Here is a 12,491-nt window from a genome sequence, read left to right as displayed (position 1 = left end):
GGGGAAACAGAGGTGTGTGAAAAGGCATTCATCAACAGTCATCCACTTTTGTTTTTCAAACTATTCAAAAAACGTTCAAATACAAACAATGCTGATATGTAGCCTACTCAACATAATGGTATGGAGAAATATTAAATCAAACATAATTATAAATAGAATAAACGATCCTATATTAAATCAATTTGTAATAAAAGGAAATGTAATGAAACAAAGGTAAAAAGACTCAATACACACAATAATGTCAGTTATACAGTTCCACGTTTTAGTGTAACAGAGTGTACATAACTGTCAAATAAAACAGTTAGTTATTCTTGTAAATCAATATAAATCAAATTGATTGGTTTTTACTATCTGACACTTGAGATACATATTTATTTTAGAATGCATATTTGTTGCATTATTGTTTAACGTGTCAATGTGTAAGGCTAGGAACTAAACACCTTGTCCGGTGTTTCCTACGGCGAAATGTGCACAAACACACAGGAAGTATTAATAACAGTTAGCCATCGTAGCATTTTCCCACATCTGTAAACCTGATTGAATAGAATAATTATAAAATACAGAAACTCTCATTCGTTACTTTTCGCAAAATTACCACCGGCAGGTCCACATTAAAGTAAAAAGTAACGATAGCGTGGTTGCGTTCGCTAGCCAGTAAAGCTAATCGTTAGCTAACCTAGGAACTCTCGGTTTTCTTGTGAATTCAGGTAACACAAGTGTAACAAAATAAGACAATGGACCACTTCGAAACACCATACGAAGAGGAGGCTAACTTTATTGAGTGCAAGGTGAGATAGCTCAAGTGAGCTTACACGAGCTTCGGTTTTGAAATGAATACAGCGTGTTTTAGTGAGTGAACAACAGGCCTATGCCTGTTATTATCGAGGCTTTAGTTTGAGTTGATGTTGACTGGTACTGTGTTATACGTAGAGATGTCTTACATATGTTATAAGTGGTGTAATGTAACTAAGTACATTTACTCAAGTAATGTACTTTTCTGAGGTTGTTCTTTACTTAAGTATTTCCATGTTATGCTACTTTGTAATTGTACTCTACTACAATTCAGAGACAAATATTATACTTTTACTTATTGAAATGAGTCAATCTGCATCGCGAGTTCTTTTATTTTCGCGACTTATATTTAGATGAAAATATTTCTGTACTTTCACTTGAGTAACATTTTTAATGCAGGACTTTTACTTGTAACAGAGTATTCCTACACTCTGGTATTTCTACTTTTAATTAAGTACAAAATCAAGTACTTCTTCTAAATAATCTAAATCTAAATCATTACAATCGTAACAAGCTGTGATACTGACGGTTTTATGTTTTTTCTTTGAATCCAGGTCTGTGAAAAATCCATAAGGGGTGATACCTTGTACAAGATACACCTGACTGTACCAACACATATAAAGGTACAAAACACAACTAATTGTTTCAGAAAGATATGCAGTCTGTAAAATGTGTCTATACTTATGTAGCTAATACAACCATGAGTACATTTACAAGTCACTTTACTTTACTTTGGCCATGTCTTCTTTTTTAACAATCACAGATTTTCCACAGGATATATATGTTTTATACTCTTCCACAGAATATAAAAATTCACAGCAGGAAATAAGGAGCAGCGATATGTGAAATGTCACCATCTTTCCAAGCTCACAACACTGCCACCACTACGTTGCCTGCTGTGTATCTAAGAATTGGGAGGGATGAAACCCTCTTTAATGGTCACACATGCAGAGCACACAGTGACATTTGGCCTCTGCATTTAACCCATCCTAGTACCAGGAGGCTAGTACTAGGAGCAGTGGGCAGCTAGTGTACAGCGCCCAAGGAGCAATGGGAGAAGTGGGGTGTCCGGTGCCTTGCTCAAGGGCACCACGGCAGGGCAGGAGGTGAACTGGGACCTCTCTAAGTAGCAGTCCACACTCCATATTTTAGGTCTGGTTGGGGACTTGAACCGGCGACCCTACAGCTCCCAGTCCAAGCCCCTACTGACTTGAGCCACTGCCGGACAATCATGTTACCTTACTTGCTTTTGTTCTGCCAGCCAAACACCATGCATTTTGTGGGACCCTCTTGCGATGGTATCATATTGGACCAGGGATGCAAAGTGGGTGACGAAAATATGCCCTTACAACTACCAACCCCCTCATTGCCAACATTCATCTTTATTTTGATCCCAATTACACACCTGTTGTGTGACGCCATATTGGGTCAGGGGTGTTGAGTTGGAGATGCAATGACCCCCTCGCCCTTCCTGCTTGGACCACATCTATTAGGAATCGACCCTCATTTCTCAACTACATCAACTTTACCTTCTTAACAAAAAACAGATACATTAACACCTCGTACTCAAAAAATGATTCTGATGCAGTAGGAGTCTCCAGACCACTTTTTTAGGAAAACAATACCAGCATCACTGTCACAGCTGGTAATCATCTTGTGGTACCAGATCAGTGACACATGCACGGTTTTCCACATTTCTTCTGTTATTCCATCATAAAGACTTTGTCCTGGTGATTTTGGCGGAGTGCCATGTCTTTAAAGAGTGCAACTTGCAGTAAGGTTGTGGCACATGAAGACGCCATACTATCACATTTAGGTTGGGCCGATGTCTCTCTTTGATTCTGCTTTCTTGAAGGCATCATCTTAAGCTCAACCTACATATTTCTATTTCCACGTCTGTCAAGTATTGAGACTCAAGGCAACAAAAACACAGCTTAAAACTATGGATACCACACCATTGGAACAGTTATTTTCTTGGTGTCACATGGAGGTTATCCTTAGACCTCTGAGACACATGCACTTCTAAAAATATTTCCGACGCCTTTTTGAAAACTTGCCAGCTCAGCTTATACAGATTTTTGCAAATCTTCTTCTTTGGCTTTTATCCGATCAAAAGCTGCAGCACTCCGAGGCAAGGCGCATGGAAATGTCAAAAACTCTCTTGTATTATTCCGTTTTATGTTATGCGAAGGAGACCATTGCAAGGGAGTCTGCACATTCCTGTTTTTGTGGGAAGTTTCGACTGCTGTCCTGAGACGCAAGACTACACATGGATGGTTCTTCGAGAGCTAAGAATTATAGTTGATAACAAATTGTCCACAATGGGCCAGGGAGCTACATAAGCTCTTCAGCATCTTCAGTCCATCCTCAGTGTCTACACTTGATGCATACAGAGTGACACAGTACTGATGTGTGGTCAGTCGCGTTTTGAAATATTATACTTCCCAATACACAATCACTCTTGTTATGCGCTTAAGTAAAAGGATTTGAACATTGGTCCAAAAAAACAGGATAATGATTCTCTACATAAAAATATACTTTTTTTTTAAAAAAAATTTTTAAGATTACTACCGAGAATCGGACCGGGGAATTATTTGCTCACCATGTGGTATGCGCCGTAACCTTTCGGCTATCGGGTCAACCACCACAATATCATTTTCAATTAAATGTGTTTTTAAACAGTTAACATTCTCCCACGAAGAAAGCCTAAAATATTAAATTATGTTTAAAACCAATTTAGGATATATATACCTTTTCCACACCTCAAGTGAGCTGTGTTTAGAAGAATGTGTTTCCATGATATAACCCCTTCTCTGTTTGAAGCAGTGGTGAACCATTGTCCTGTTTACCCACCACTGATTGACTTAACTTTTATTGCTCTCTTTTCGTTCCTGGCAGAAAGAGGATGACCTCATTGCTTCGGGTAAGTAAACTTTCTCGCCAGCCTTGACATTTTGTCCTATTCAGGCCCTGAGTATATTTGCTGTCTATTTTGGCACGTAATTGAGTCCACACACGAAGGTAAGCAAGGTCTGGTTTTAATGGTCATCATTTATGTCTAGATTCATCAACTGTAAAAAAAAAAAAATATGAAGTCAGAGGACAAATTAGGGCTGCACGATTTTGGGAAAAAATGTAATTGCGATTTTTCTGACAAATATTGCGATTCGATTTGCGATATTTGTTTTTAAGCGACCCAACGGAGGTTTATTGTATCTCCGGCTAGGAAGGTCGCATCAACATGCTCCCGTCTCTAGCACCCCCGCAGCCCGAGCTACGAGTGAAATAACTAAACTTACATGAAACTTCCGTTGGGTTGCTTTAAAGGGCACTTATCATGCAAAATGCACTTTGTGATGTCTTTTATACATAAATATGTGTCCCCAGTGCGTCGGGGAACTCACGCAGCGTCAGAAAATACAACCCTCTCTCTTTTCCTCCGTACCCAAATCTCTAAAAACGGGGCTACAACAAAGCTGATCCAGATTTCCATCCGCTGTGACGTGTCCATCCGATCTGACGTCAAATCGGCAGCGGACCCACAGAAAATTGCTATCAGAAACAATGCCTGACGTGTTTTGAACGTAATCTCGTCTTTGTTTATATTAGCATGCCTCACTAACACTCAGAGCTAACCTGTACTGTAGAGCATGTGTTTAAAAAGTAGGAAATAAAAAAAGGAGCTCACCTTGTGATAAACCTGCAAGAGAAAAGGCATTTGAGCTCCATACTATTTTAGAAATAACCCTTGACGTGGTTTAAACAGGATGGCGTTTTATCACAACCAAATGTAACTTTATCTCCGGTAGAATTCTGATTAGGCATTAGCTCCGCCTCCTCCTCTTTTTTTTTTTTCAAGCTAAGAACCCAAAATCTGAGTTTCTCTAACAGGGCTTCAAAAGAGGGGTTTGAGCAGTATGAGGCATGGCTACAATGGGTGATCTGTTTGGGATTTTGAAAAAAAGACTTCACAGAAATGTTTTATATAGATATGGCCCTACAATATATTTTTCAAATATAGCATGATAGGTCCACTTTAAAGTCAAGCTTCAGTTTAAGATTCACCCTGTAATAGATGTAAAACATGTGATGGAGCATTACTAACCTGACTCAGATGGTTTGTTTCACCAAACCATCTAGGAAAGCTCCATTGGAAGCCATTTGGAAAAGGGCAGGCACTTTCAAAAATAATCGGCAGGTGATTGGATCAATCTGTCTATCACCTTCTATCATGGACCACTTCTGATTGGTTAACAATGGCTGGTACATGTGGAGCACAGCATTTCTGATTGGTGTGGATGACTGACACACAAGAATAAAAAAAATGTTTAAAAAAATCGCAGGCTTTGCGATTTGATAATCGCATCATTTCAAATCGCGATTTCGATTTAAAATCAATTAATCGTTCAGCCCTATTAAAAATCTATGCCAGCATCTTATATACACCTTTTAGCTAAAAGTATGTCTAAACACCTTAATGTGTTTTTTGTCTGGGTCTGTTTTCATGCTTTGGCTGAGGCCTTACTAACAGTTGAGAGGAGTTTTGAATTACCTGCACAGAGGCCTGCATAACCGCACTGTACTCCTTTGAGAAGAATGGGAACACCGTCTACCCGGGCCTTTTTGCCCCAAAACAGCGACGAACCTCACTAGTCCTCTTGTGGCAGAATTGGGAAAAGAATTCTGTACCCAGTTTCAAAAATCTTCTGGGGGGCCTTTCCCTACAAGATATAATGTGCTTTTGTCTATATTCATGCTATATATTGTATGTTGGACAGTTATTCAGCACATGTTGAGCCAAAACGTCTCACAGCAGTAATAATCAAGGATGTGTGATTGCCAGACTGCGTGTGTTGCAATAAATGACGTTGCAGAACTGGCACATCATTGTCGGTACAGAAACCAGCCAAAGCCACCCAGAGTGCAGCTAACTGCAGCTGATCCACATGCACGGCCTGTTTTTGATGGTGGATAACTGACATTCCCCTCTGTTTTGTGCAGTGAGATGATTGCTCCGTGTAGTTAAATCATGCTGGGGGAAAGTGTCCCCAGGACAAGACTCAACATCTTAGACATGGTTAGCAGGTGAGCCAGGCTTGGCGCCCTGTGAGCTTGGCTAGGAAGACACTTCCTTCGCTCTCTGGCCTGGTGTGTTGGTTCGGACACCGTAGGCAAGACTGGTTGGCTCTGAGAATGCTCCTCTTGGTCTCAATGATGTGGTTACCTAGCTAAATTAGCTACGTCTTCTGAGGAGTTTACCTTGAGATCCGCTGTTGCCACCAGCTGAGGGTGTATATTCTTCTGGTGGCTTTGAGTCAAAAGAAATGTATTCACCCATCATTACAGTGGGTTGCACTTGCAAACATTTGGGTGGCACAGTAAGTTTCTACATGGCTGTCCCATAACTTACTATAGCTACATTCAGTGGCTTCACCAATCATTGTGGTGCAGAAGCATCAGTGAGTGCACCAACATCTCTGTGGTTCAACTGACAGAAGGATGTTCGGGGTAACTGTAAGACGATAGACTTGCAGAGGAGCCGATGCACTAACTGAGTGACAACAATGGTGGTCGTGCAACCATGCACATAAAACAAGCTTTAAGAATCTTTAATGACCACACAGCCAGGCTGGTGGAATTCGTGTTCAGTGCAGATTATTACAGCTTGTTCCATACAATAAACAGACAATGTTTATTGCTGACTGTTCAGTCCAACTTTCTGTTGGAAGGTGGTTTCAAACTGAAGAAAAAAACTATGCTCAAGCTGCGTCATGCTCATAGTAAACATTGCTTTTTTGTGACGATTTTTTGGGGATGGTACTTTTGGTAATGTGGATTAAACGTTACACAGCTGTTGTCTTTGAGTTGCGACAGGAGGCCTAGGCTGTTTTGCCTCTCCCCAGTCATCCATTTTTTACTTGCAATGTACTTGTTTATACACCATAAAAAATCAGATTAGTCAACATTTCTGAACCTGGGGACATTTGCACGGCAACACCAAAGAGTCATGAGATACAGAAGATATGCACCACATGTGAAACAATCTCCCTGCTGATGTAAGTAGAGCAGGATTTGTGGAATGAAGTGAAATGTTCAAAGAAGAAACGTTGGAGATCATGCCTATTAGCATGTGTGGAGGTTATTTTTTGAAGAAACTAGATTTCAGATGTCAGGATATGATGTCAAAAACAAAATGTTTGTTACTTCAGCTAACGGTCTTTGCTTATCCCTTAGTCTATTTCTCTATCTGAACATCTATCTCTCCCTCTCTCATTATTTCTAAATCCATATACAATGATACAGTGTGGTATAGCTAAAACTAAAACAAATTATTTACAATGCATTATTAACTCTCTATTGCAAAGCTTCCCTATCCTCGCTATTATCTCTTGCTAACCACCAGTGTTTGGGTTTCTCAGGGCTTGCCGTCAGACGCAACTTCGTACCAGTATTTGAGGACATATTCCAATTTCTGGATTACTTAAAGCTTGATGAGGCCATCATTGGTGAATAACTTAATACACTTCTTTTACTTCTAATACTTTTCTATGTTCATTTGATGCATATTTAACTTTTTTCTGCTTTTTCTTCCCGTTTTTTAGGTTTGGACTACTTAGAGGAGCTGTCTTGGAGTGACCCACAATCAGGCCCCAGATACTCTTGTACGCTTTGTAGTCATCAGATTTCACACCTACAGGTTATAGTCCTTCATGTGATTGGACGTAAACACCGGCTGAAATATATGGTAAAGCGTTGTGAACATCTTCAGAAAACTAGTGTCTTCTCATGCTTTTTAAGACAAAAAACAATGTAAGAATGCCATACTTTTATGATTTATTTAGGAAACGAAGAGGCCTGAGTTGCTGACCCGGAATAAACAGTTCACATTGACCCAGAGTGGTAAGGCTATACGAGCCAGAGCAGAGATAATCGAGAGACAGGATGGACGAGGAACTCCAGTGGTGAGACATATAGATTTCAGTAACAACGCATGTTGAATATTATAATGTAACATGTTATTTTCAAATCATAATAATTACTTTTTTGCCTTTCAGATAGTTGGGAAAAAGGGGATGGAGAGAAAATTAAATATATCGAGAGGTACAGTCCTACTGTGAATTCTGTGTAATAATGAACTGAAGAAGATATTGGCATGGTTACATACAATATATCCTATGCCCTCCATAAATGTATAATGTATAGAAATGTTATCTAAATAAGTAAGAGTTTGACTAGACATTTTAAGAGGGACTTTAGAGGGGTTCTTATTTGTGGGGCTGATATTGTTAATAAATATCAGCCAATGGTCATTTTATGTCCCCTTCTTTTAAACGTATGTTTTTAATTTTTGGTATTTTTTAACTATATTTGTACTAAGCAAGACATTTTAGAGTATTTTACAGGAAACACAGTGCTGAACTGTCTGACTTAAGTTACACAGTTAAGCACTGTTCTCTTCTGATACACTTCTGTAAATGTTTTAGTATAACCCAGCTGGATAATTTTCAACTCCAGTCTGTTATGGCACATTTCCACTGCAGCGGGGTAGCCCCGTTTAAGCGTCCCTAAGCGTTCTCGCTCAGGCCTCGGGTTGCCTCGCTGGCCGTCCGAGGCCGTGGCGCATTTCCATTACAGTTTAGGACCTGGGGTAGCAACGCAGTGTAGGCGGGGCGATCGGCTTCACATTTCAAGTTGTTCCATCGAGCTCCCGCTGGATTTTATCATCCCCAATGAAATGTAGGAACATCGTCACCTCCTCGGTCGACCACGGTGTGCTTTTCTTCGACGTTGCCATTTTTGTAGCTCCTCCGTTTACAAAAATGCTGTGTATAAAAGGCTGCAAGCTTGCTTCTAGATATATATGCGACGCAAGGGATGATCTCGCGCGCGATCTTGTGACGATTCTCTCTGACCAATCAGCAGTCGAGAGTGTTGACGTCACTAGTTCAGCCCTGGCCCTGGCCTGATAGAACCACGATTTTATGGGGCCGGAAAAAGAGGGAAAAAGTACCCGCTAGCCGGTGCTACGCTATATGGAAAGGCCACCAAAAACTGGCCTGGCCGCTTGAGGACGATTAAGGATGCTTAAACGGGGCTACCCGCTGCAGTGGAAATGCGCCATTAGTGAGATGTTATGAAACAAATGAGGTGTTGGTTAAAATGTACAGACGGAAGACCAAGAAACACCATAAAGACAGGAACAGTAACATATTGAGCTTCTCAAGTCACAAGTGATGCAGAGCAGCAGGAAGTATTAGTACAGCAATATGTCAACAATGTCCAATATTCAGTCCATGTAGCCTAGCAACAAGTAACACAAAGAAACACAACAAAGCTAAGGAATAATAGCCTTTTTTCACACATGCAAAAATGCAAAAAAGCATAAGCATGTGAATAGAATACAGCAGTTATGATGGAGTTCTTGTTAGAAAAGGATTAAAAGATGTCGTAGCAAGTTAGGCATACGTCCTTAAAAGTGATACTTTAAAGTCATCAAATGTGTATATATAATAAAAAAAGAAGCTTATATGAGAGTTATTGTATGTTATATTTTCTGTTGAACTAACATTTAGTTTTGTTCCCTAGTTCCCCAAAGGCAAGAGCATAATAGGGACCAAACCACCTCACAGAGTTCAATGCAGCTAGATGTGCCGTCACACCGCCCAGGACTGAAGGACCATCCGGACTCTCACACACAGAGGCCTCCTGCAGGTTACTCAAACTCACCCCCGTTCCATCCAGGAGACCCTCACATATCAAACAGAGACAGACCGATGTACCAGGAGGAGTACTCTCTCAGACATGGCCGCATGGATGAGGAGCTGCAGAGGGCAGATTACAGGCAAAGTGAAATGCACAGACGAGAGTATCTGGACTCTGACTTTTGTGCGGAGTATGAAAATACTTATGTTGAAGATCCACCAAGAAGAGGCGCACCTGAGCCCGTTGGTGGTTCAAGGTATGATTCAATGGAGCACACGCCCCATCACCAGAATGTAGAGCATTACGCAGAAGAGCCCCCTCCTTACAGAAGAAATCCCCAAGAAAAAGATCAACTGAAGGAGTTCTACACTGATGAAGTCAGGCGTAGCCAAGATCATGCCGAGTACCAACCCTTGCAACAGGTGTACCAAGAAGGCCATGAACAGCGAAGGTCTCTAGAAAGGGAATCTCGTGGAAATAACGGTATGAATAAAGCAGGCAGGGAAGGATCCTGGGAACCAGAGACCAAGAGGAGAGTCCAACCCACACCTATGGAGAGTGGCCAGTCGCATGACCATTTGTTTAACACAATCATAGATTATTGTCATGAAATGGGAGAACCACATCAAGTGCAGGCCGGAGGGCACAGCAGAACCGGACCTGATACCTCCCAGAGGGGAGACGAAGATGTCGTAGCCTTTTCTGAAATCCCTGAGCCGTTCAAGCGTTTCCTGACGGGGGCGGCTAATGATGAGGGCCACAATAGAAGAAAAAGAAAGAGTCGCTTCACTGATGCCACTGCCGAGGAGTTGGAAACGACAAATGAGATGTGAGTTATAATGAACCTGGTTTAGATTTCTATCCCTGTTACTGGCTGGATGATATCTTTTAAAAATGTTGAAATTAAATTCGTCTACTGAATGCTTTCGGTTTTAATCTTCCTAATTTAATTGTGCTTTCTGAATTAAGGTTCAATGATGAGTATAGACCTCCAAATCCAAAGTATGGTGGTCATCCTAGACATGTTAGACCGGAAATCCATCAACACCCTGACAGCATCGAATCACAGGTGGTTGATTAGAAAGTTACACATTTTTCAAGTAATCTTCTAATGTCATTCATGATGAAATGCAAAATCGAGATCAACATTTGAATAATTTAGTGGGCTACACTAATATTAAAAGTATTATCCTTTTTGTAATGTTAGATTCCAGTTGTGGCTGTGTAGGATTGATTTTGATTTGTGTGACCCAAACATTTCCAATAAGTCAAGAGCATTAAGAGGTATTACTATTTAAGTGACGTCAAACCTATTTTTTTTTTAGAGCCTACAATATACTGAAGGCTATCAAAGAGGTGGCCCAGAGTCAAGCAATGTCTTTGATATGATGGTAAGATTGCACATTTTTGTATTTATAACACATGAAGCAGCAATGTGTTAGTTGTGTAGCCTTTCTTTGCAAGGGCATCATAACTGTCTTTTCCACTTTTCATCAGAAAAACATTGAAATTGAAAATGCTGAAGAGGCTCACTTCCTGAAAAACAAACTCTGCGACCTTCTGAAAGACTTCAAGAACAAAAAATCTACGAAGGTTGTGGTATGTGTCACCCTGCATAGGGTCAGTTTTCTACCTGAACATGTCGTTTTATTCTCTGCCTCTTTGCAAAGCAGAATCAATGAATTAATAAGGAAACATGTTTTGGTTGCTATAGCAAAATAGCCAAGGCAGAGGATCCATTTCCCAAGACTACAACAGCCCAGGCCGAGAGTTGTCTCCAAAACACCAGTATGAGACTACCTTCAGAGAAGATTCAGACCGGAGGCGACCAGACGACCTCTTCTTTCAAGAAGATCACAGAGGAAGAGACTGGCAGCAGCATGAGCTTATCCCTGACGTGCGGACTCAAGAATACCACCATCCTGTACGCAGGGAACCGAGGCGGTCAAACAGAAGCCGCTATGAAGGTACAGTTTATAATATGTGCTTTATATACCGTATATAATAAAGGATTTTCTATTCACTGAATCATGCATTTGGGGTAAGTTAACACTCATCATTTGGACAATGTATTCTATATTGAGAATGATCTCATGTCCTGTTTTCCCTTTGCACTTCATTTAGGGTTTTTTCATATTTTTTGTCTTTCAGAGGTCTTTGGATTGCCCGGGCAATCTCGGACACTTCATGCTAACCATCCAGATGAGCCAGCACGCTATCCTGAAAGGTTTCAAGAACCCATGAACCCTCATGATTACTTACCTGCCGGCCAGAAGTTTTTGGACCCCTACAACTCTGCTCCTCCACTCCACATGGAGCGAGAACCTAGGATGGACAGGGGCCCTCGGTACTCCAACAGCCTAGACAAAATCACCTCTACCCTTCTGGAACTGGTGGCAAGGAAATGAATTCCATAACAATCCTGTAAACTAAACATCTATGTGTTCATTGGGATACTTTGATTTGAAAAAATGTTCTGATGTTAAATGTCTTTCTTCCATTGTTTTTTTTTATTACTTATTGAGGTATTCTGCTCTTTTAAAAGTCTGAATGTCTATGTTAACACATTAAAACATTTGTCTACTGCGGCTGATATGTCTTTCAATTCTTAATGTTAAGTAACATTTAAGAATATTAAAGTAGTAGGCCTATGTGATAACAGTAACATACTTAAACTGTGCAGCATATGTATTTAGATTTAACTTAATGAACATTACTGATGTTTTGGAACTATTTTCTGCAGACATTTCTTTATAATGTGGTGCAATCCAAGAGTTTATTGAAAAATAAAAACATTGGGCCATTAAATCTGTCTCATCATCCTATGTTTTATTAGCGGCAGTGGCATTGCATTGACATAGTTTACTACAATTGGACATTGCTGTGTGTTTTAGTCAATTATTTTTACTCATGCTTCACAATGACTAATAACACTTTGTCCTTAACATATTAATCTCTCAATTTGGTACATTTTATAAAAAGAGCCTCCTGTCCTG

General features: G+C 40.3%; 1 protein-coding gene across 1 annotated transcript; it reads left to right on the top strand.

Moving 5' to 3' along the window:
- The first annotated feature begins 476 nt into the window (after positions 1–476).
- LOC117455017 (uncharacterized) lies at positions 477–12,303 on the top strand. Its single transcript, XM_034094353.1, has 13 exons — positions 477–788; positions 1,347–1,415; positions 3,691–3,715; positions 7,212–7,298; positions 7,395–7,537; positions 7,635–7,754; positions 7,848–7,893; positions 9,379–10,324; positions 10,465–10,564; positions 10,821–10,886; positions 10,993–11,094; positions 11,210–11,462; positions 11,647–12,303. The coding sequence occupies exons 1-13, from the start codon at positions 735–737 to the stop codon at positions 11,901–11,903; spliced, it is 2,268 nt and encodes a 755-aa protein (XP_033950244.1). The 5' UTR covers positions 477–734; the 3' UTR covers positions 11,904–12,303.
- Positions 12,304–12,491: the final 188 nt, after the last annotated feature.

This window comes from Pseudochaenichthys georgianus, chromosome 11 (assembly GCF_902827115.2).
Source record: "Pseudochaenichthys georgianus chromosome 11, fPseGeo1.2, whole genome shotgun sequence".
In the NCBI taxonomy this organism is placed as follows: domain Eukaryota; kingdom Metazoa; phylum Chordata; class Actinopteri; order Perciformes; family Channichthyidae; genus Pseudochaenichthys; species Pseudochaenichthys georgianus.
The sequence above is the reverse complement of the archived record's forward strand: the minus strand, read 5'-3'. Positions and strand labels throughout refer to the sequence as shown.

Bases quoted from the DNA above. Each gene is read 5' to 3' on its own strand.
- LOC117455017 (XM_034094353.1), top strand. From the start codon at position 735: ATGGACCACTTCGAAACACCATACGAAGAGGAGGCTAACTTTATTGAG. The intron at 1,416-3,690 runs GTACAAAACACA...CGTTCCTGGCAG, and splicing joins CTGTACCAACACATATAAAG to AAAGAGGATGACCTCATTGC. The intron at 7,299-7,394 runs GTGAATAACTTA...CCCGTTTTTTAG, and splicing joins GCTTGATGAGGCCATCATTG to GTTTGGACTACTTAGAGGAG.